This window comes from Mustelus asterias, chromosome 22 (genome assembly GCF_964213995.1).
Source record: "Mustelus asterias chromosome 22, sMusAst1.hap1.1, whole genome shotgun sequence".
In the NCBI taxonomy this organism is placed as follows: Eukaryota; Metazoa; Chordata; class Chondrichthyes; order Carcharhiniformes; family Triakidae; genus Mustelus; species Mustelus asterias.
In genome coordinates, this window is record NC_135822.1 from 3,509,909 (window position 1) to 3,534,677 (window position 24,769).

The window sequence follows — 24,769 nt, forward strand, 5'->3', positions numbered from 1 at the left end:
TATGAAGGTTTCTGATGGTCTTTATTCTGTTCACATTGTTAATTTCACATCGTTTCCAATGTTAACCAGTCACAGATTATGATTGCCAACTCTGCTGGACGTTTTCCAGAGGTTTCATTCCGTGATCCTAGCCTTCAACTACACCATCTAGTTAAAAACAAAAGGCCTCTTTCCATCTCCCAAGATTTTTAAGAACTAATAAATGAAATTGTTCAAAGGTTGAAAAGTCTCGCACTGATGTTCCTAAGTGTTGAAGAACAGTTGAGGACTCTGGGTCTGTACTCGTTGGGAGTTTAGAAGAATGAGGGGGGATCTTATTGAAACTTACAGAATACTGCGAGCCCTGGATAGAGTGGACGTGGAGAGGATGTTTCCACTAGTAGGAAAACTAGAACCAGAGGGCACAACCTCAGGCTCTTTTAAAACAGAGATGAGGAGGAATTTCTTCAGCCAGAGAGTGGTGAATCTGTGGAACTCTTTGCCGCAGAAGGCTGTGGAGGCCAGATCATTGAGTGCCTTTAAGACAGAGATAGATAGGTTCCTGATTAATAAGGGAATCGGGGGTTATGGAGAAAAGGTAGGAGAATGGAGATCAGCCATGATTGAATGGTGGGGCAGGCTTGATGGACCGAGTGGTCTAATTCTGCTCCTATGTCTTATGGTCTTATGCGTTCTTCCCTCCTGAGTTTCTCCCAGTAAAGTCCAGCTGATAAATTCCTGGAAACTTTGGGGCAACCCCACTTGCCCTAATAAAGTGACTGTAATGAAATGAATGGTGCAAGATTCTGGAAATGAAGGAACAGGAAAGATTTTGGGCGGTCCCCGTAAAAGCGAAACACATTTTATTTCCCAGATTATATGTACTTGTAACTTAGAATCATAGAATCCCTACAGTGCAGGAGGCCATTCAGCCCATCGAGTCCACACTGACCACAATCCCACCCAGGCCCTATTCCCGTAACCTCACACATTTATCCTGCTAATCCCCCGGGTGATAAGGGGCACTTGAGCATTGCCAAACAACCTTTGGATGTGGGAGGAAACCGGAGCACCCAGAGGAAACCCATGCAGACACGGGGAGAATGTGCAAACTCCACACAGACAGCCAAGGCCTGAATTGACCCCGAGTCCCTGGCGCTGTGAGGCAGCAGTGCCAACCACTATGCCACCGTGCTGTCCTGGCAACAAATATTTGTGATGTGAAGATGCCGGCGTTGGACTGGGGTAAACACAGTAAGAAGTCTCACAACACCAGGTTAAAGTCCAACAGGTTTATTTGGTAGCAAATACCATTAGCTTTCGGAGCACTGCTCCTTCGTCAGATGGAGTGGAAATGTGCTCTCAAACAGTGCACAGACACAGAAATCAAGTTACAGAATACTAATTAGAATGCGAATCCCTACAGCCAGCCAGGTCTTAAAGGTACAGACAATGTGGGTGGAGGGAGCATTCAACACAGGTTAAAGAGATGTGTATTGTCTCCAGACAGAACAGCTAGTGAGATTCTACAAGCCCAGGAGGCAAGCTGTGGGGGTTACTGATAATGTGACATAAATCCAACATCCCGGTTTAGGCCGTCCTCGTGTGTGCGGAACTTGGCTATCAGTTTCTGCTCAGCGACTCTGCACTGTTGTGTGTCGTGAAGGCCGCCTTGGAGAACGCTTACCTGAAGATCCAAGGCTGAATGCCCGTGACCGCTGAAGTGCTCCCCCATTTGGGTCATTGGCTTGTGCGGTAACCATGTCACAGGGCAGTGAGGGAATTGGCTAGAATTTGGCTAAAGAATATGCCAATGACCTGCGTGTTTCCCGGTCCGTGTCAATGGCTTTAGAGGTTTATCTACTCAAAGTCACAGGTCGATGGTGTCTTGTTAGCTAATGCTCCCTGTGGTTGTGATATTTGAGGACATGGAAAATAACATTATTTTATTGAGTTATGCCTTGAGGTGAACAAGGTAATAGAATTGAAGCTTCAAAATGTAAGAATGTTCCTCAAGTCTGATCATATTTGCATTATGAATTTATATGGTTCAATCACATATGGCACCAGGTTACATGAAGTGCCCTTTTATGTGTGTCTGAGGGTCAGAAATAGAAACAAGAAATACTGAACTAGGTCAAATGCTGCTTCTGTGGTTCATCTGTTTGTGACAGATTAAGTTCAGGAGTCATCAGGCTGGTCACAGCACCTTTAGTTCAAGAGGATTGTTTGTCAGTGTTAAGTAAGCAGTGATTTGGAGCTCGGTCCGACTGCAGGTGGTCGTCAGACTCCAATAACCCTTCAGTGTGATGAGAAACTGTTAGCTTAATCCCCCCACCTGCCCGCACCTTGACCAGAGGAAACAGTATACAGGCGTTAAGCTCATCTCGCCAGCACCTGAGCAGCAGTTAAATTTCATTGTGAACCAGGTGTAAATGAGACAGTCAATCCTTTTGTGATGATACTGTGCCTTTAAGAAGTGTATTTGGATCGTGTTTCTTGCGCAGGATTTGTTTTATTATCGGTGCCATTTTGTCTGTACCCGCCAGCCCATGTTGTTACTGCAGCAGCATAATTGATCTCAATAAATCTTAATGGGTTGAGAGACAATAGATTTAAAACTGAGCTGTGAAGGAACTACTTCTTGCAGAGGGTGGTGAAGTTGTGGAACTGGCTGTCCCATAGCGCGGTGGTGTCTGAATCATTAAATGGTTTCAAGAAAGGAATAGACATATTTCTGATTTATAAAAAACATGTTAAAGGGATATGGGGAACAGGTGGGGAGGTGGATTTAAGACCAGGAAGAGATCAGCCATGATCTGATTGAATGGCGGAGCAGGATGGAAGGGCTGAATTGTCTATTTAAGCTCCTAATTCTTCTGTTAATTGCTAAAATATTTGTTTTAATCTGGACTAATGCAGGGCAGTTCAGCAGCTGGTTGGGAGCTCTATAAAAAAAGTAGCTCTGTCTCTCTCTGAAGTTTGGAGACTGGGATCTACCAGAAACTCGGTCTCTTTCTCTGAGGTTCTGCTACTTGAAGGTAGATCTTTCTCTGGAGACTGCTGTATGGGAGTCAGAAGGCAGGTGTCTTTCTGTTTCTGTCCAGAGGGGTTGATAGGCTTGAGGGGTTAGGGTGGCACTGCTGTCTCACAGCAACAAAGACCCATGTTCGATTCCTGTCCTGGGTGACTGTCTGTGTGGAGTTTGCACGTTCTCCCCGTGTCGGCGTGTGTTTCCTCCAGGTGCTCTGGTTTCCTTCCACAGTCCATAGATGTGCAGGTTAGGTGCATTGGCCATGGAAAATTGTCCCTTAGTGCCCAAAGATGTGTAGGTTGAGGGGATTGGTGGGGTAAATGTGTGGTGTTGAGGGATGGGGCAGGAATAGACAGGCCGAAGTAAGGTGCTCTGTCGGAGAGTTGGTGCAAACTCAATGGGCTGAATGGCCTCTTTTTGCACTGTCGAGATTCTGTGGATAGTCTGAAAGTCAAGTCTCCACATAAGCATATCTGTTTATGGTACTAATTGGTTCTGAAGAAGGGTGGCATGGTGGCACAGTGGTTAGTATTGCTGCCTCACAGCACCAGGGTTAGTACTCTGTGTTAGTACAGTGTGGTTAGTACTGCTGCCTCACAGCACCAGGGATCCAGGTTCAATTCTGGCCTTGGGTGACTGTCTTTGTGGAGTTTGCATGTTCTCCACGTGTCTGCATGGGTTTCCTCCAGGTGCTCCGGTTTCCTCCCACAATCCGAAGATGTGCAGGTTAGGTGGATTGGCCAAGCTAAATTGCTCGTTAGTGTCCCAAGATGTGTAAATTAGGGGGATTAGCTGGATAAATATGTGAGGTAATGGGAATAGGGCAGGGGTGGGCCAGGGTATGATGCTCTGTCCAAGAATCAGTGCAGACTTGATGGGCCAAATAGCCTCCTTCGGCATTGTAGGGATTCTATGAGAATGATGCATGTCTATGAGGATATTGCTTAAATTAGAGCTAGAGAGACAGCTGTTAAGAACTATACTTTGTTGTGTTTAAGTATTTTAATTGATAACTGTTATGCTAATTATTTTTGTTATATTCTAATTGTTCTTAAATAAAGTTTGCTTTAATAAAAGCTTCCTAGTGGTTCAATAGAATCACAGCTGGAGTGAAACGCCTTATCATAGAATCATAGAAACCCTACAGTGCAGAAGGAGGCCATTCAGCCCATCGAGTCTGCACCGACCACAGTCCCACCCTCACACTATCCTCACACTAATGCCAGAATGAAATAAAGTTGGAGTCTTGGTTAACTTCATAAAATTCCATGAGTTTCTGACCTGGCCCCGAACACTTTGCTAACAAAAAGAAAGAGTAAAGAATGAAGAAAAGGTAACGAGTGAGTCAGAGAAGTTCCGGGGAATGGTGACGTGAGCAGGAGGGTGCAGGAGATGCAATTTCACTCCAGTTGTAGTTATCTTCCGACTAGGGTGAGGTCATGACCCTGGCATCGTTTCAACACAGGAGCCCAGAATGAATCCACGGAATGTAATTTTCCATTAGTTCTGTTGGGGAAGGATTAAATTCAGGACTGGACAAGAATATACATGCTCACCACTCCATATATGACTTTACAGGAATTTGCCCTCCAGCGATGTGGCACTTCTATTTGTTCTCCCAGTCAAGTTGCTCCTGCACTTTGGGAGTGAATGTTGTTAATTCTGTGCAAAGTGCCACTGCTAGACACATTGGAATGGATGTCTACTGAGACCGAGCCCTTTCTGTGTAAAGCATGTATTCCCGGCTGTTTCATGGTCATTTACCATCTAAAATTAAAGCTTTCCTTCAACAGAGCATTATAAAGTTCAAAAACAGCCTTCATGACTTCCATCGAAATCTTTGCCCTGAATCCGCCTCTGTTCCAGTTACTCATTCAGGCAGTGCCCAACCTTCTGGCCTGCTCACCCTAAATCTCCAAGCTGCAGACTTTCACCTCTCCAACATCGTGTATCTCCAGCCGACCTCATCCCACAACTGCTGCAATCTTTGTCCATCAACAGGTGAATCCAGTCCCACCCACCGCAGGGATTGTAGCGAGTGGGACAGAAACTTTGACGGATCATTTAAAGGTCTGTTGGCCTTGAGCGGAATTTACGGTCTTGCGACTTTTATAAAAGTGGTAAAGAAATTAATGAGTAGGAAAGAAGCTTCAACTTTGTACGCCACTGAATTGTTAAAGATCAACATGTAGGGAAACCTGCATTAAACTTCTCATTCCTAAATGCTTGGCCTATAACCAGTGTCATAAACACTTGTCAATAGACAGTATCAAATGAACAAGGAAGTCCACAACCTGCCTTGCAACACTTGCCAAGTCACCTGTTCATGTGACACGATACTGTTACAAGCAGCAATTTTCCAAGGGCAGGAATCATTCACAACCCTGAGCTTCTTCTCTCACACATTGTGTGCCCTAGATAAATAGAAAGCTGATCCTGGAGTTACCTGTATCTTTCACACACACACTTCCACATTAGAAACATCGGCTTGAGGAAGAGGAGGAGGCCATTCGGCTCTTCTAGCCTGCTCTGCTATTCCATAAGTCATGGCTGATCTGGTTATGTCTCATTTCCACTTTCCTGTCTGTCCCCCTTAACCCTCAACCCCCGTGTCTATCAAAAATCTGTCTAACTCAGCCTTGAATAAATTCAATGGCCCAGCTCCCACTGTTTTCTGGGGAAGAGAATTCCTCAGACTAACAGCTCCCAGAGAAAAGAAATTCTCCTTGTCACCATCTTAAAATGAGACCTCTTATTTCAAACCATCACCTAGTTAGTCTCTCCCAGAAAAGGAAACACTCGCCCCATCCAGTCCCCTCAGGATCTTGTAGATTTCAATGAGGTCACCTCTCATTACTGGATCGTCATGGAAACACGTGATTACGAGCAGCTGGGTGGTTGGATGCTTTGCTCAGAGAGAACAAAAGATAAATGTGATCTGTCCAATCGCCTCTGCCCACTAACCACACAATTGAGAATTGAGGATCCGGGGGCTGATCAGATGCAAAACGTTGCTCCCAGGCGGCACAAACTGGGATATAATAGGACTATAGTTCTGGAATATGCATCTAGCTTTTGAGGGAATCCCTGGAGAGTACCTGGTGATGCTGATGAGGAAGGTGCATCTGGGGGCTGGAGATCGAGTTCCTTTGGAAATCTACCTTGTGCGGCACCCGACCACTTTAAATATCAGCATTCACCTGGATTCCAACCGGGCCCAGGTATAAATCGCAACTCAGCACCTCCTTGTCAAGGACACATAGGGATGGGCAGTCGTGCCGGCCTAGCCATTGTGTCCAGTAGTCCCAGCTTCAGGAAGGATAAGGCAGAGGATGGTGAAGAGACTTTCTAATTGGCTTGGGAGGGTGGGGCTCCATGAGGATTTGCTGTAACAATAATGGTTTGGTTCAAATTTATGAACTGTCTTTATAAGATAAAGAAAATGGAGGAAATCATAGAAACCCTACAGTGCAGAAGGAGGCCATTCGGCCCATCGAGTCTGCACCGACCACAATCCCACCCAGGCTCTACCCCCACATATTTACCCGCTAATCCCTATAACCTACGCATCCCAGGAATCTAAGGGGCAATTTTTAACCTGGCCAATCAACCTAACCCACACATCTTTGGATTGTGGGAGGAAACCGGAGCACCCGGAGGAAACCCACGCAGACACAAGGAGAATGTGCAAACTCCACACAGACAGTGACCCGAGCCGGGAATCAAACCCGGGACCCTGGAGCTGTGAAGCAGCAGTGCTAACCACTGTGCTACCGTGCCGCCCTAACATTTTTCCATTGGTCAGTGAGTGAGTTAACTGGTTGGAATAAATTCAAGATCATTGCTAAAAATGAAGAGACACTGGGACATTTTTAAACCAAAGGACCTCAGCTTTTTAACCACAATCAGCGTTGGGAGCAGAATCCATATGGAATTCCAATAGAAACCTGGGGCAAATATTGTGGAAATGAAAAATGGGATGAAAGGGTTTAACTCCGTGCTAACTCTCGCATTTTGCAATCGGAGGGATTGCTGCAGTCTGGGATGTCATCTTTCTCATACAACTCCAAACCACAATGATATCAATCCAAACTTGAAAGATTCCATCCTAGTATCGGAAGAAGAACGAGGAATTTGATTCCCTGGTGTTCAGGACATTACCTATTCCTCAATTAATACCAGCAACAAAAGTTTATTTATTAGTCACAAGTAGGCTTACGTTAACACTGGAATGAAGTTACTGTGAAATTCCCCTCTTGGCCACAGTTTTCGGGTACACCGAGGGAGAATTTAGCGTAGCCAATGCACCCAACTAGCACGTCTTTCAGACTGTGGGAGGAAACCAGAGCGCCCGGAGGAAACCCACGCAGACATGGGGAGGACGTGCAGACTCCGTACAGACAGTGACCCAAGCCAGGAATTGAACCCAGGTCCCTGGCGCTGTGAGGCAGCAATGCTAACCACTGTGCCACTGTGCCGCCCCAACAACAAATCATTTTCTTCATTGCTATTGGCGGGATCCTCCTGTGCATAAACCATGTTTGCAGCAGTGACCGCACCTCAAAAGTAACTCATTTGTTATGATGCAATGAAAAACGTACCGAGGATGTGAAGGTTGCTATGTAACTGGATGTTCTTAATGGAGAAAGGACAGTGGAATAGCACTATGTGGACAGCTCAGGGAGTTTGCTGCTGCAGGCTCAATGGGCTAACTGTGTGACTTTGGGTAGCATGTTGACGGGGAGAGAAATTACAGCCAAGATATTTCTGTTCTCACCAACATCGAAGAGTGTTTCCCTATTCCCATCTCAATGTAAATCAGTCAGGGCTCCAGCAGACCCACCTAACCTCAGATGGCCACCCGTGTCCAGTTAGCTCAACTGATTTGACAGTGACTTGGGGCCATCATGTTCCATGTGACTTCCTGTGTCGTCTTCAGCTGAACTTAACCCTCAATCAATGTAAGGACACTAAACTACCCCAAAAAATAAACTTTAATAAGAAATCTAAGTGCGTTTGGTCATAATTCTAAAGAATAGATTGTGTTATTTAATACAGATCTTTCAACTTAAAACCTTTGCAAACATTGCTTTTGTTTTTTTGGTGATATTTGAGCCCTAAAGTTTAATTATTCTATCTGGTAATCTATCTGTATTTCCTGTAATTAATCTCTGAAAATGATATCTTTACACACTACAGATTTATCTGTGGTTGCATCAGTAGTATCCGATCCAAGGAAGAAGCATACAGATTGGCCAAGAAAAATAATAGATCTGATGATTGGGAGCAGTTTAGAATTCAGCAAAGACCAAGGGATTGATTAAGAAGGAGAAAATAAAGTAAGGTTGCAGGGAACATAAAGACTGACACTAAGGGCCCGGTTTTACCATTGCGTCGCGCCCATTTTCCGACGTGAAAACTTGGTAAAGTCGGGCATGAGGCGAATAGCATGATCTGTGCCCGTGTCCGCACAGATGCCCACTTTACCAAGGCCTGAAAACGGTCGTGATCCGAACCCCGCCCGAAACGGGCACAACGTCAATTTAAATGCATTTGCATATATTTAAATTGACTTAATGGCTGCCCGCCCAACCTTACCAGATTCAGCACGAAACAGACATGCTCGGCAAAGGTCTGTTTCGGGCGCTCCAGCTTCTGAAGAGATAAGTTCAGAGCTTCTAACGGCTCTCTAACTCAGAACGGGGGTGGGGGATGGGGTGGAGGGGTGGGGGAGGCGGGGGGAGTGAGGCCAGATCATTCTCTGGTTGGAGGGGGGGGAGGAGGGAGGCCAGATCGTTCTCTGGTGGGGTGGGAGGGAGGCCAGGTGGTTCTCTGGTGGGGGGGACAGGAGAAAGGCCGGGGGTGGGGGGGGGGCAGGGGCAGGGGGGTCTGCTACCACTCTGTGGGCCATCAGTTGGCGGGCAAAAGGGGACCGCTGCCACTCTGTGGGCAATCGATGGGGGGGAAGGGGCAGGGGATCGCAATTGGTGTGGGTAGTGGGGGAGTGGGTGGATAAGGGGGACAGTTATGTTGTGGGGGTGGGGTGATGTCTATGGGGGCCATTGCTCCTGGGCCGCTTTATCCGCTTTTTGCGGCCCAGGAGCGATGTGACAGGGGCGCGTTTTTCAATTTTTTTTCACTGTGCATGCGCAGTTCAGAGCTCCGATCGTTTCAGGCGCGATACGCCCCGCCCACAGCGCAATTCAGACTCACGATTTTTTTTTCAGGCGAAGTGCGTATGGGAGCGTCTGAGAACAGGTTTCCAAGTCGGATCTGAATTTCGCCCAGATTCAGCAGTCAAAATGGTAAAATCGGGCCCTAAGAGTTTCTATAGAAACGTGAAGAGAAAGAGGTTGGTGAAGACAAATGTAGGTTCCCTACAGACAGAAACGGGGGAATGTATAATAGGGGACAAAGAAATGGCCGAGCAACTGAATACATACTTTGGTTCCGTCTTCACAAAAGAGGACACAAATCAGATACCAGAAATGTTGGAGAATGCAAGATTTAGTGACAGGAAAGAACTGAGGGAGATCAATATTAGTAGAGAAATGGTGCTGGGAAAATTGATGGGATTGAAGGCGGATAAATCCCCAGGGCCTGATAATCCACATCCCAGAGTACTTAAGGAAGTGGCTCTAGAAATAATGGATGCATCGGTGATCATCTTCCAGGATTCTTTAGACTCTGGAACAGTCCCTGCAGATTGGAGGGTAGCGAATGTCACTCCAATATTCAAAAAAGGAGATAGAGAGAACACAGGGCATTATAGACCAGTAAGCTTAACATCGGTAGTAGGGAAAATTCTCAAATCCATTATCAAGGACCTTATAGCAGAGCATTTAGAAAGCAGTGGCAGGATCAGACAGAGTCAGCATGGATTTATGAAGGGGGAATCATGGTTGACAAATCTGTTGGAATTCTTTGAAGATGTAACTAGTAGAGTTGACAAGGGGAGCCAGTCAATGTGGTATATTTGGACTTTCAGAAAGTGTTTGACAAAGTCCCGCATAAGAGATTATCATGCAAAATTAAAGTGCATGGGATTGGGAAAAGTGTATTGAGATGGATAGAAAACTGGTTGGCAGAGAGGAAACAAAGACTAGGAATTAATGTGTCCTTTTCAAATTGGCAGGCAGTGACTAGTGGGGTGCCACAGGGATCGGTGCTGGGACCCCAGCTATTCACAATATAAATGATTTGGATGAGGGAACAAAATGTAACATCTCAAAGTTGCAGATGATACCAAGTTGGGTGGGAGGGTGAACTGTGACGAGGATGCAGAGATCCTTCAGAATGATCTGGACAGGTTGGGTGAGTGGGCTAATCAATAGCAGATGCAGTATAATTTGGATAAATGTGAGGTTATTCACTTTGGAAGCAAAAACAAGAAGGCAGATTACTAGCTGAATGGCTGTAAATTGGGAGAGGGGAGTGTGCAGTGGGATTTGGGTGTCCTTGTGCACCAGTCACTGAAGGTAAGCATGCAGGTGCAGCAGGCGGTAAAGAAGGCAAATGGTATGTTGGCCTTCATTGCGAGAGGTTTTGAGTACAGGAGCAGGGATGTGTTGTTGCAATTATACAGGGCCTTGGTGAGGCCACACCTAGAGTATTGTGTGCAGTTTTGGTCTCCTTTTCTGAGGAAGGATGTTCTTGCTCTTGAGGGAGTGCAGCGAAGATTTGCCAGGCTGAATCCCGGAATGGCGGGACTGATGTATGAGGAGAGATTGGCTAGGTTAGGATTGTTTTCGCTGGAGTTCAGGCGAATAAGGGGGGATCTCATAGAGACTTATAAAATTCTAACAAGACTAGACAGGGTAGATGCAGGGAGGATGTTCCCAATGGTGGGGGAGTCCAGAACCAGGGGTCACAGTCTGAGGATTCGGGATAGACCATTTAGGACAGAGATGAGGAGATATTTCTTCACTTAAAGAGTGGTGAGCCTGTGGAATTCATTACCACAGGAAGTAGTTGATGCCAAAACATTGAATGTATTCAAGAGGCGGCTGGATATAGCACTCGGGGCGAAGGGGATCAAAGGCTATAGGAAGAAAGCAGGATTAGGCTATTGAATTGGATGATCAGCCATGATCGTGATGAATGGCAGAGCAGGTTCGAGGGGCCAAATGGCCTCCTCCTGCTCCTATCTTGAGTGTTTCTATTTATTGAAAATATATAGAGCATTTTTCGTAATCTCTCTCCTGCCTGTGACGATACTGTACCTTTAATAAATGTTTTATTTTATGTCTCTTGTGAAGAGTGTTTAAAAGGTGTGGAGCATAAACACTACAAGTACTAGTTGGTCTGAATGGCCTGTTTCAGTGCTGTAGAACTCTACATTATTCTAATCAGCACCAGGAGTGCGGATTTGGGTTCTGTCCTATGATTTCATCATGTTTATCTTCATTTGTGGGTGACACAGTGGCACAGTGGTTAGCAATGCTGCCTCACAGCTCCAGGGACCTGGGTTCGATTCCGGCCTTGGATGACTGTCTGTGTGGAGTTTGCACATTCTCCCCGTGTCTGCGTGGGTTTCCTCCGGGTGCTCCGGTTTCGTCCAAAAGACGTGCAAGTTAGGTGGATTGACCATGATAAATTGCCCCTTAGTATCCCAAGATGGATTAGTCATGGGAAAAGTGTGGGGTTACAAGGTTAGGGTGGGGGAGAGGGCCTGGGTAAGATGCTCTGTCAGAGAGTCAGTGCAGACTGTACTGTAGGGATTCTATAATTCTACTCTATGATGCTATGATAACACATTACATCATATAAATAATGTATTCCATCGTACAAATATATGCACCAACTCTTGTTTACCTATCTCCTAATACAAAACAGCTCAACTTCAAAATTCTCAACCTTCTCTTTGAATGCTGCCATGGCCACGCCCCTATCTATTTCTATAATCTCCTCCAACTCCACAACTCTCTGAGATACCTGCTGTCCTCTAATTCTGGTTTTGGGCCACCCCCCCCCCCTCTATTATCGGCCCACCTCTGGGGGCAGTGGTTTTTGCTGCCTGAACTCTGCCCTCCCTCTGTGAATCTCTCCAGCACTCTCTTCGTGCTCCTTAAAACCTGCCTCTTTGAACATTTAATCACACCCTGACATATCTCCCTGGCTCGTGTAAATTCTTGTCTGATTACATTCCTGTAAAGTGCCTTCAGACATTGCAGGTGCTACATAAATGCAAGTTGTTGTTGTAAATATCCATGTACAGCGTAAACTATACAGAAAGCTGCACTGATATTTTTCATAGCAGCATCTGTTCCCAATTGTGACATCCCCAAATTACCAAACTGTTTTGTAGCAATAGGAACATCACATTTCAATATTTTAGACAATATTTCAAAAAGATTTAATTTTAAAAAATATTTCTGATACGCATTTACATTTGTTTCCTTTGCATAATGCACAGTGCATTCTTTTACAAAATGATTGACAGTAGGTTAGAGAAAGCGTTGCAATGACTTGATTCAATGGACCTCACAGATGCCTAGTTGAATTTTATTCTCAAATCCAGGTCCTGGTGGTATATTAGAGGGAAACATATCCTGGAAAGGTGTAATAATAAGAGTTGTCGTGATGGGAGATTTTAATTTCCCAAATATTGATTGGAATCTCCCTAGAGTAAAGGGTGTAGATGGGGAGGAGTTTGTTAGGTGTGTTCAGGAGGGTTTCCTGACACAGTATGTAGATAAGCCTACAAGAGGAGAGGCTGTACTTGATTTGGTATTGGGAAATGAACCTGGTCAGGTGTCAGATCTCTCAGTGGGAGAGCATTTTGGAGATAGTGATCATAATTCTATCTCCTTTACAATAGCATTGGAGAGAGATAGGATCAGACAAGTTAGAAAAGTGTTTAATTGGAGTAAGGGGAATTATGAGGTTATCAGGCAGGAAATTGGAGGCTTAAATTGGAAAGAGGTTTTCTCAGGGAAATGTACGGAAGAAATGTGGCACATTTTCAGGGAATATTTGTCTGGAGTTCTGCATAGCAACGTTCCAATGAGACAGGGAAGTTATGGTAGGTTACAGGAACCGTGGTGTGCAAAGGTTGTAATGGATCTAGTCAAGAAGAAAAGAAAAGCTTACAAAAGGTTCAGGGAGCTAGGTAATGTTAGCGATCTTGAAGAGTATACGACTAATAGGAAGGATCTTAAGAAGGAAATTAGGAGAGCCAGAAGGGGTCATGAGAAGGCCTTGGCAGGCAGGATTAAGGAAAACCCCAAGGCATTCTACAAGTATGTGAAGAGCAAGAGGATAAGATGTGAAAGAATAGGACCTATCAAGTGGGACGGTGGGAAAGTTTGTATGGAACCGGAAGAAATAGCAGAGGTACTTAATGAATACTTTACTTCAGTATTCACTATGGAAAAGGATCTTGGTGGTTGTAGTACAAACTTGCAGCGGACTGAAAAGCTTGAGCATGTAGATATTAAGAAGGAGGATGTGTTGGAGCTTTTGAAAAGCATCAAGTTAGATAAGTCGCCGGGACCGGATGAGATGTACCCCAGGCTACTGTGGGAGGTGAGGGAGGAGATTGCTGAGCCTCTGGCGATGATCTTTGTATCATCAATGGAGACGGGAGAGGTTCCAGAGGATTGGAGGATTGCGGATGTTGTTCCTTTATTCAAGAAAGGGAGTAGAGATAGCCCTGGAAATTATAGACCAGTGAGTCTAGCCTCAGTGGTTGGTAAGTTGATGGAGAAGATCCTGAGAGGCAGGATTTATGAACATTTGGAGAGGTATAATATGATTAAGAATAGTCAGCAAGGCTTTGTCAAAGGCAGATCATGCCTTACGGGCCTGATTGAATTTTTTGAGGATGTGACTAAACACATTGATGAAGGAAGAGCAGTAGATGTAGTATATATGGACTTCAGCAAGGCATTTGATGAGGTGCCCCATGCAAGGCTTATTGAGAAAGTGAGGGGGCATGGGATCCAAGGGGACATTGCTTTGTGGATCCAGGACTGGCTTGTCACAGAAGGTCAAAGGTAGGGTTCTGAAGACTGTGGAGGAACAGAGAGATCTTGGGGTTCATATCCACAGATCTCTAAAGGTTGCCACTCAAGTGGATAGAGCTGTGAAGAAGGCCTATAGTGTGTTAGCTTTTATTAACAGGGGGTTGGAGTTTAAGAGCCGTGGGGTTATGCTGCAACTGTACAGGATCTTGGTGAGACCACATTTGGAATATTGTGTGCAGTTCTGGTCACCTCACTATAAGAAGGATGTGGAAGCGCTGGAAAGAGTGCAGAGGAGATTTACCAGGATGCTGCCTGGTTTGGAGGGTAGGTCTTATGAGGAAAGGTTGAGGGAGTTAGGGCTGTTCTCTCTGGAGCGGAGGAGGCTGAGGAGAGACTTAATAGAGGTTTATAAAATGAAGAAGGGGATAGATAGAGTGAACGTTCAAAGACTATTTCCTCGGGTGGATGGAGCTATTACAAGGGGGCATAACTATAGGGTTCGTGGTGGGAGATATAGGAAGGATATCAGAGGTAGGTTCTTTACGCAGAGAGTGGTTGGGGTGTGGAATGGACTGCCTGCAGTGATAGTGGAGTCAGACACTTTAGGAACATTTAAGCGGTTATTGGATAGACACATGGAGCACACCAGGATGATAGGGAGTGGGATAGCTTGATCTTGGTTTCAGATAAAGCTCGGCACAACATCGTGGGCCGAAGGGCCTGTTCTGTGCTGTACTGTTCTATGTTCTAGAAGGCAAAGAGTGGTTATAGATGGGTCATATTCTGCATGGAGGTCAGTCACCAGTGGAGTGCTCCAGGGATCTGCTCTGGGACCCTTACTCTTTGTGATTTTTATAAATGACCTGGATGAGGAAGTGGAGGGATGGGTTGGTAAGTTTGCTGATGACACAAAGGTTGGAGGTGTTGTGGATAGTGTGGAGGGATGTCAGAAGTTGCAGCGAGACATTGATAGGATGCAAGACTGGGCGGAGAAGTGGCAGATGGAGTTCAACCCAGATAAGTGTGAGGTGCTTCATTTTGGCAGGTCAAATAGGATGGCGGAATATAATATTAATGGTAGGACTCTTGGCAGTGTGGAAGATCAGAAGGATCTTGGGGTCTGAGTTCATAGGACGCTCAAAGCAGCTGTGCAGGTTGAGGCTGTGGTTAAGAAGGCGTATGGTGTACTGGCCTTCATCAATCGAGGAATTGAGTTTAGGAGTCATGAGATAATGTTGCAGCTATATAAGGCCCTGGTCAGACCACACTTGGAGTACTATGCTCAGTTCTGGTCGCCTCATTACAGGAAGCATGTGGAAGCCATAGAAAGGGTGCAGAGGAGATTTACAAGGAGGTTGCCTGGGTTGGGGAGCATGCCTTATGAGGATAGGTTGAGTGAGCTCGGTCTTTTCTCCTTGGAGAGACGAAGGATGAGGGGTGACCTGATAGAGGTGTATAAGATGTTGAGAGGTATTGATCGAGTGGATAGTCAGAGGCTTTTTCCCAGGGCTGAAATGGTTGCCACAAGAGGACACAGGTTTAAGGTGCTGGGGAGTAGGTACAGAGGAGATGTCAGGGGTAAGTTTTTCACTCAGAGGGTGGTGGGTGCGTAGAATGGGCTGCCAGCAACAGTGGTGGAGGTGGATTCGATAGGGTCTTTTAAGTGACTTTTAGATAAGTACATGGAACTTAGTAAGATAGAGGGTTATAGGTAAGCCTAGTAATCGCTAAGGTAGAGACATGTTCGGCACAACTTTGTGGGCTGAAGGGCCTGTATTGTGCTGTAGTTTTTCTATGTTTCTATGTTTCTATCACCATCTGCAATGGTGAGAATTGAACCCTGTTCCACAGAACATTAACACTCTGTTCAAAGGGTAAAGCTTCAACGCTTCCCAGTTTAAGAATAAACCATGCTGCTGCAACATTACCATCACTTTGAACACGAGAGTGAAACGAGTTGAACTGCGCATTTAGAAAGGAATAAACTCATTAACGATAGTCAGCATGGTTTTGTGAGAGGGAGGTCATGCCTCACTAACCTGGTGGTGTTTTTTGAAGAAGTGACCAGAATGGTTGACGAGGGAAGGGCCGTGGATGTCGTCTATATGGACTTTAGTAAAGCGTTTGACACAGTCCCTCATGGTAGGCTGGTGAAAAAGGTTGGATCTCATGGGATAAAGGGGGAGGTGGCTAGATGGGTGGAGAACTGGCTTGGTCACAGAAGACAGAGGGTGGTAGTGGAAGGGTCTTTTTCCGGCTGGAGGCCTGTGACTAGTGGTGTTCCGCAGGGCTCTGTATTGGGACCTCTGCTGTTTGTGATTTATATAAACGATCTGGAAGAAGGTGTAACTGGGGTGATCAGTAAGTTTGCGGACGACACAAAATTGGCAGGACTTGCAGATAGTGAGGAGCATTGTCAGAAGCTACAGATGGATATAGATAGGCTGGAAATTTGGGCAAAGAAATGGCAGATGGAGTTCAATCCAGATAAATGCGAAGTGATGCATTTTGGTAGAAATAATGTAGGGAGGAGCTATACGATAAATGGCAGAACCATAAAGGGTGTAGATACGCAGAGGGACCTGGGTGTGCAAGTCCACAGATCTTTGAAGGTGACGTCACAGGTGGAGAAGGTGGTGAAGAAGGCATATGGCATGCTTGCCTTTATAGGACGGGGCATAGAGTATAAAAGTTGGGGTCTGATGTTGCAAATGTATAGAATGTTGGTTCGGCCGCATTTGGAATACTGCGTCCAGTTCTGGTCGCCACACTACCAGAAGGACGTGGAGGCTTTAGAGAGAGTACAGAGGAGGTTTACCAGGATGTTGCCTGGTATGAAGGGGCTTAGTTATGAGGAGAGATTGGGTAAACTGGGGTTGTTCTCCCTGGAAAGACGGAGGATGAGGGGAGACTTAATAGAGGTGTATAAAATTATGAATGGCATAGATAGGGTGAACGGTGGGAAGCTTTTCCCCAGGTCGGTGGTGACGTTCACGAGGGGTCATAGGTTCAAGGTGAAGGGGGGGAGGTTTAACACAGATATCAGAAGGACATATTTTACACAGAGGGTGGTGGGGGCCTGGAATGCGCTGCCAGGCAAGGTGGTGGAGGCAGACACACTGGGAACGTTTAAGACTTATCTAGATAGCCATATGAACGGAGTGGGAATGGAGGGATACAAAAGAATGGTCTAGTTTGGACCAGGGAGCGGCACGGGCTTGGAGGGCCGAAGGGCCTGTTCCTGTGCTGTATTGTTCTTTGTTCTTTGGATCTGAAATTCTGTCAAATTTACAGATGAGGTTCCAGGTGCAAGGCCTCACTGCCCAGTCCCCAGGATAAGTCTGACAGAGTTATTGTGCTATTGTGTTGGTGGCCTTATCATTGACTCCTGCTCCCATACAGCGAGATTCCACACTGGGAGCAGAGCCTTTTACAATCTACTCTTTTGTGACCCAACAGTTAGGGTTGGAGCTACGAGGGGATTGCCTCACAGGCCTCACTGTGCTTGTTTTAAATGAGGTTTCTATTTGGTCTCAGCTGAGGGGGTCAAAGAGCAGTTTCCACTCCCCCCTCACAACTGTGCAGACTCCGCACAGACAGTGACCCAAGCCGGGAATTGAACCCGGGTCCTTGGCGCTGTGAGGCAGCAGTGCTAATCACTGTGCCACCGTGCCACTCTGAGTGGGCAGGATCTGGAACACACTGCCAGAGAGAGTGTAGTGGAGGCACATTCAATCGTGCCTTTTGACAGGGAATTTAATGAACACCTGAAAGTGCAGGGCTATGGGGAAAGAATGGGGAAACGGGACTGGTTGTAAACATTCAATCATTTCCCCAGCTGGGAGAATAGATCAGACACCTGTTCCAAAACCGTTCTGAAATTTATCCCTGGAAGATGCTTAAAGCCACCCTAAATTGGCTGCATGTCTGTTTCCCATAACAGATGGAAGCACCCCCCAACAGCGGGCACTCAAACCAGAACAACACAATTGTGAGTTTTACTCTGTACTGTCATTTTCTTCTCATTAGTTGGTTTGACACTACAGTTAATCTTAAATTAAAAACTTGTTTTGAGTCAGATTAAAACAACTGTTCAACTTTGATAATCTTTGGTGCTTTTATACAGGTTAAAGATTAACTCTGTGCTGATGTAACATAGCAGGCTAAACAAGTCTGTAGAGTCAAAAGGAAACGCCTGCCTTTCTTTCTCTTTTATAAACACTTGGTCAATTCACCTGAATCACAAAAACTTAAGCTCATTGCTTTCTAGTTGTAAATAGTGAACAGCCACAGAATCCGGAAAAATCAGGTCAAGTTCTCCACCAATTATAAACAAAAAGGAACGAAGTAACTTCCTAATCAAATATTCAGATAAAATAATTTAAAATGCTTAATAACTTTATTGGTGCAATGGGAAATTTCTGGCCTCAACAAGTGAGTCCTCCTCAGGTTTAAGAACATTCCAATGCCATCCCAGGAATCCTAGTCAGCATTCCTGTGCTAGGCTTAGGAGAATCCACAAATGCTGCGGAAGGATAGGGTTCCATCGTTTAACCAAGTCACCAGACATGATAAGCAGCAAATTTCATTGATTCCAGAGGTTGCCTGAATATCCACTGAATGGAGATACTTTAGTTTCCCTGGGCAAAGACCTCCAGCTCTTTAAGGGTCTTTGTCTTCTCATCTACACTCCCTGACACACTGAGAGGCCTGAGCCTTGTGAGGATGTCTCTGCAGGCACAGGCTGACTGACCTGATTATTAAAATGACCCCATCCCTATGATTTAGGCTGGAGCTGACATCCAGTGCAGTTAGGCCCACCCCATCGCCCTGTCCTGGAACTTAAGGGCACAGTATTTAAAGTTGGGTTAATTTGACCCAGAGTCTGAAAGTGTTGGACCGATTGAGCAGTGACCATTGGACCATTTGTTTCGCAGCAGGTTCCACTCATTTCTCTTGTCAACCCAAAGTCTTTGGGATTGACCCTGCAGTGGACATAGATCGGGAGCTGGGAGCTGGAAAATAGTGTTTGATTTGCTGCAATGTAGTCAGAAAAGTCCCCTGTTGCCTAGGGAACTGTGCAGTTCATCAATGGCATTCTCCGATTAAATAGATTCACATTTAGTTCACGCTGAAGTGGGCCGCATGCTAGCCACATGGTCCTATCGACTGGCCATAGATTCATGTTGGAGGACAGCAGCATGGCATTGGGTAATAGCCACAAACCAGGAGCAACCAGGAAATGAGTTTTAACCAAAGGAAAATCACAATAAAAGAAGTCTTGTACAAGGGGAATTTAACACAGTGAATAGCATATCATGTGACTACGATATTCAAACAGACTTACTTCAAATCACGAAAAGGTTAACTATTCTTTTGTTGGTTTACAGTTATTCAAAACCGCTGCGTAATACTTATCAAAAACATCCATATCTTGTCTCTCCTGTAGCAAATCACACAACACAATTCATATATAAAATAGACTTAAATACAACAAGAACTTGTATTTATATAGCACTTTCAACATAAAGGTGCTTCATGGGAGCAATATTGGACACTGAGACACGTAAGGCAACATGAGGTCAGATGACCAAAGTAATGGTCAAAAAGGTAGATTTTAAGGAATGTCTTAAAGGAGGAAAGAGTGGTAGAGAGACAGAGAGGTTTAGAGAGGGAATTATAGAATACAAGGCCCAGGGATCTAGAATCATAGAATCCCTACAGGGCAGAAGGAGGCCAATCAGCCCATCGAGATTGCACCAACCACAATCCCATCCAGGCTCTATACCCAGAACCGCATGCATTTACCCTGCTAATCCCCCTGACACTAAAGGGCAATTTAGCATGGCCAATCCACCTAACTTGTACATCTTTGGACTGTGGGAGGAAACCAGAGCACCCGGAGGAAACCCACGCAGACACGAGGAGAACATGCAGACTCTATACAGATCGTGACCCAAGCCAGGAATTGAACCCGAGTCCCTGGCAGTGTGAGGCAGCAGTGCTAACCACTGTGCCACCATGCCGCCCCTGCGGATCTGAACACCCATACACCAATTGTAGAGTTATTAAAATCGAAGATGCAGAAGAGGCTGGAATTGGATGAGATATCTTGGGATGGTTGTAGGAGATTACAGAGATAGGGGGTAGAGGAGTTTGAAAACAAGTTGGAGAATTTTTAAATTGAGGCCTGACCAGGATCCAGTGTAAGTCAGCGAGCACAGGGGATGGGTGAACAAGACTTGGTTCCAGCTAGTACAGGGCAGCAGAGCTTTGGATATTCTCAAGTTTACAGAGGGCGGGAAGCCAGCCAGGTGTGCATTGGAATAGTCAAGATGAGAGGTAACAAACGAGAGTTTCAGCAGGGGCAGGGTTGGACAATGTAACAGAGGTGAAAATAGGCCGCTTTGTGATGTGAAATACAAATGGTCAGAAGCTCATCTCACAGTTGAGTACAACACGCAGAGTCTGAGTTCAGCCTTGGACAGTTGTTGATGGGACTCTGAACCTGCCTCCTCTAAAATATCTCCATCAGTGAGAATGTGTCCTGTAGCTGACTCTCCACTCAGGGCACCTGAAAAATTCAGTCCGATCTCAGCCTCCTGCGATCCGATTACACTTTCAAACACTTCCAGCCAAGTGGATACAATCGGTCAGTAATGGTGCCAGGTGAAACAACAAGCATTCAATGGTAACTAATATAAATTCAATACATAAATCTGTAAACTATACATTGCAATATTATCAAATAAATATGACTTTATCCAATACTTTACTGTTAATGTACTTAATACTTAAAGCAATTTCACACAAATTGTTAAATGTTCTAATCACAATATTTTAGTGTAAATTTCCAATCATTACGCCTGTATTCTATCACCTGCAATGTTAACATCATTGTGAAGTATCAGTTATTGACAAAATATAATTAATTCCAGTAACCAAATGAGAAAATGCTGGAAAATCTCAGCAGGTCTGGCAGCATCTGTAAGGAGAGAAAAGAGCTGATGTTTCGAGTCCAGATGACCCTTTGTCAAAGCCCAGCCTTGCCAAAGGATCATCCGGACTCGAAACGTCAGCTCTTTTCTCTCCTTACAGATGCTGCCAGACCTGCTGAGATTTTCCAGCGTTTTCTCTTTTGGTTTCAGATTCCAGCATCCGCAGTAATTTGCTTTTAATTAATTCCAGTATATTGACTAATTCAATAATCTGCCATTTAAACCATCTGTCCAGTCCTTACTGGAATGAACTGATTATAACTCCAAATGTAATCAGACTATTTGAATTTGACAACGTTGATACTTCTGTACAAAGATATGTCCAGCAGCGAAGCTCTGAATATATCGATAAATTAGATATCAAAATGTATATATTCAATAGCAATGGAGTTACCCCAGCAAACTATATTTTTACAGTTTTAAAAAATTTAGTTTAAGAAACTATTGTTTTGTATAAATGTTGTGATATAAAAATAGATATATTCATTCATGTTAAACATTGTAGCAAACTGTTTTCATCACTGAACACTTGGACAGGGTGATTCGGTAATGCCACTCAGGGTGTGAAGGCAGTGGGTAGATTATGACTTTGATGAGGAAGGCATGGACCTGGGAGAGACAAAAATTATTTTTCAGTGTTTGGCCTTTTTAATTCATTCTCAGTATTGCCTCTGCTTTAAGCTACGCCCGATCCCCTCATCACATTGACCTCTTCACCTGAAGGACTGTAACATCCCGATCCAACAAACAATCCTGCTCAAAGATGCTACTCATTGCCACCAACTGAATATTCTCACTTTTAAAGGGCTGATCCCTACAACCTTTAGTGCGAAATGCGACACTTGACATTCAGTTTGTTTCTGCACTTGTACACAGGCGAGTACGATATTGTGACAGGGGTTGTTCCAAGAACCAAAGTTCCAAAAAATATCTGGGCGGCACGACTGCCTCACAGCTCCACGGAACCGGGTTCGATTCCCGTCTTGGTTGACTGGCTGTGTGGAGTTTGCACGCTCTTCCCGTGTCTGCGTGGGTTTCCTCCGGGTGCTCCGGTTTCCTTCCACAGTCCAAAGATGTGCGGGTTAGGTTGATTGGCCATGCTAAATTGCCCCTTAGTGTCCCAGGATGCACAGGTTAGAGGGATCAGTGCGGTGATTATGGGGATAGGGCCTGGGTGGGATTGTTGTTGGTGCAGACTCTATGGGCCGAATGGCCTCCTTCTGCAGTGAGGATGATACCAATTGATGTAGACAGACTAGTAGAAAGGGCAGAGAAAGGCAGGCGGAATTTAATACAGAGAAGTGTGAGGTGATACATTCTGATCAAAGAAATCGGGAAACTTATTTGGCAGGGAGTGATGGCCTAGGGGTATTATCGCTAGACTATTAATGCAGAAACTCAGTTGATGTTCTGGAGACCTGGGTTCGAATCCTGCCACAACAGATGGTGGAATGTGAATTCAATAAAAAATATCTGGAATTAAGAATCTACTGATGACCATGAAACCATTGTCGATTGTCGAAAAAACCCATCTGGTTCACTAATGTCCTTTAGGGAAGGAAATCTGTTGTCCTTACCCAGCCTGGCCTATGTGTGACTCCAGAGCCGCAGCAATGTGGTTGACTGCCCTCTGAAACGGGCTAACAAGCCACTCAGTTCAAGGGCAACTCGGGGTGGGGAATAAATGCCGGTGAGCCAGCGACACCCATGTCCCACAAATGAATAAAAAAAAGTCTGCTTTTAACTGGAAGATCCCTTGCTCATGAGGTTGCTCCAGTGTGACCCAGAGCCGTGTAGTTAAAAGAAACACCTCACCGAGTGTCATAGTCAGAAGGCACTAAGACACTATTCACACGTATGAGTTGGGGTAGATGCATCATCACTTGGATGAGCTGCTGCTTGGACTTTTCCCATAGGAGGCTGAATGGGAAGAAAGACCCATCGCCTACAGGCACTGCGTGGAGCCAGAAGAGTTTTGTTTTATAGAGAGATGTGGGAAAAGAAATGGCAAAAAAAGAAGTATCATGCTTACCTTGAAGGAATCCAAGCCTATGGGAGCGTGTCCGTGGAACTAAACACTAGGAAAGAAAGGGGGAAAACATGAAAAAAGCCAAAGATATAATTAGAAAGAGTAATAATAAAGACAGTGAATGAGCCCAGCCATAACATAATTCTCCTGTAACGAGCAGCAGGATTTATCAGGTCCCAGAAACAAACCTCAGGCTGATGGTGACGGTTTTCACTTTCTGAATACTGTGTGCAGAAATGAGCTTTTTTGGCAGCTGATGGAATACTGATTGGTCCCATCACTGCAAACTTTTATCAAAGTTTTAACACAAACTAAGAAATGTTTGGAAACTGCACAGAAATCTGTCTTGCCTTATGTGGTCGAGGATTCAGACCAGCGTCATTCAGGAACCCAGCATGCCTGAACAACACCCAGTGCAGAGGCAGCACTTATTTAAAGAGTGGGAAAACCCAATTCTCAGGGCTAATGCAGATCTCAAATTCACTGACGTTTTGTCAGGCCTTCGCACTGACTTTCTGCACCATATGCATTTAAACATCCACACAAACATGCAAAATAGGAGCAGCGCCTCCAGCATGCTCCATCATTCAATAAGATCTTGGCTCATCTGTTAGTGTTTTAAATTCCACATTCCATCTACCCATGATAATTGATTCCCTGGCCTAACAAGAATCTATCTCCCTCCACCTTAAAAATATTCAGCCTCCACCACCTTCTGAGGCCAAAGTCACACAACCCTCTGAGAGAAAATTTCTCCTTATTTCTGTCTCAAAGGGGTGACCCCCTAATTTTAAAACAGTGCCCCCTAGTTCTGGACTCACCCACAAGGGGAAACACCCTTTCACATCCACCTTGTCAATACCATTCAGGATCTTACAGACTTCAATCTGACCAATCGTTTGACCTGCCCCTTATCTTTGTGCAGCTCAAGTGAGCACCAGGAGGCCAGAGGATCTGATTATGGGCATGTCCACTCCCAATATTATCCTTGTCCTATATTTACCTGAGGTTTCAAACAGTATACAGCAAGTTCATTTTCTCATTGATTTGTCAAATATGCTGGAAGGCCATTCACAGTAATTATAGGACTAGTGATCTAGAGGCATGAGTTCAAATCCCACCAAGGTAGCTGGGTAATTAAACTCAATTAACTAAAAAATATGTAATAAAAAGCTAGCATCAATGATGCTGATCACAAAACTTGTTGTTAAAAACCCATCTGGTTCACTAATGTCCCTTAGGGAAGGAAATCTGTCACCCTTACCTGGTCTGCCCTACATGTGACTCCAGAACCACAGCAATGTGGTTGACTCTCAACTGCCCTCTGAAATAGCCCAGCAAGTTGTATTTAGGAAGGTGGTTAATCACCACCTTCTCAAGGGCAACTAGGGATGGGCAATAAATGCTGGACTAGCCAGTGAGGCTAATATCCCAAGAAAGAATAAAAGATATAGTTCAGTTATACTGGCCAGCACTCTTAAGGGGTAGGCTAATAAATTGTATTTGGATGAAATTACTGATCATGATTTTAAGAAATTTCACCTGAATATGTCAATTAATTCATTAAAATAACTGAAAAACTGCGATCCCCAAAAGGAAATTTTCTGGTTGAATAATTTTTGAGTTGCAATGATGTCAATGGCTGACACAAGTTAAGACCAACCAAGTAAAGAAGATTATCAACAAGGTTGTACATTTACTAAAGAGCCCTTTAAAAAAATCCAGAACATTTACAGTAACAAATATCTATGAGACCAGTTTA

General features: G+C 44.9%; 1 protein-coding gene across 1 annotated transcript in view; it reads right to left on the reverse strand.

Annotated features, from left to right (window-relative positions):
• Window positions 1-16,924: 16,924 nt before the first annotated feature.
• The window catches only part of LOC144509812 (uncharacterized), a 44,769-nt gene continuing 36,924 nt past the window's right edge, over window positions 16,925-24,769 (reverse strand). Inside the window, exons 9-10 of the mRNA XM_078238636.1 lie at window positions 23,011-23,056; window positions 16,925-21,587 (exon numbers count right to left, since the gene is read on the reverse strand). Of these exons, the coding sequence (XP_078094762.1) occupies window positions 23,028-23,056 (29 nt within the window). The 3' untranslated portion in view covers window positions 16,925-21,587; window positions 23,011-23,027. The remainder of the gene's footprint in view (window positions 21,588-23,010; window positions 23,057-24,769) is intronic.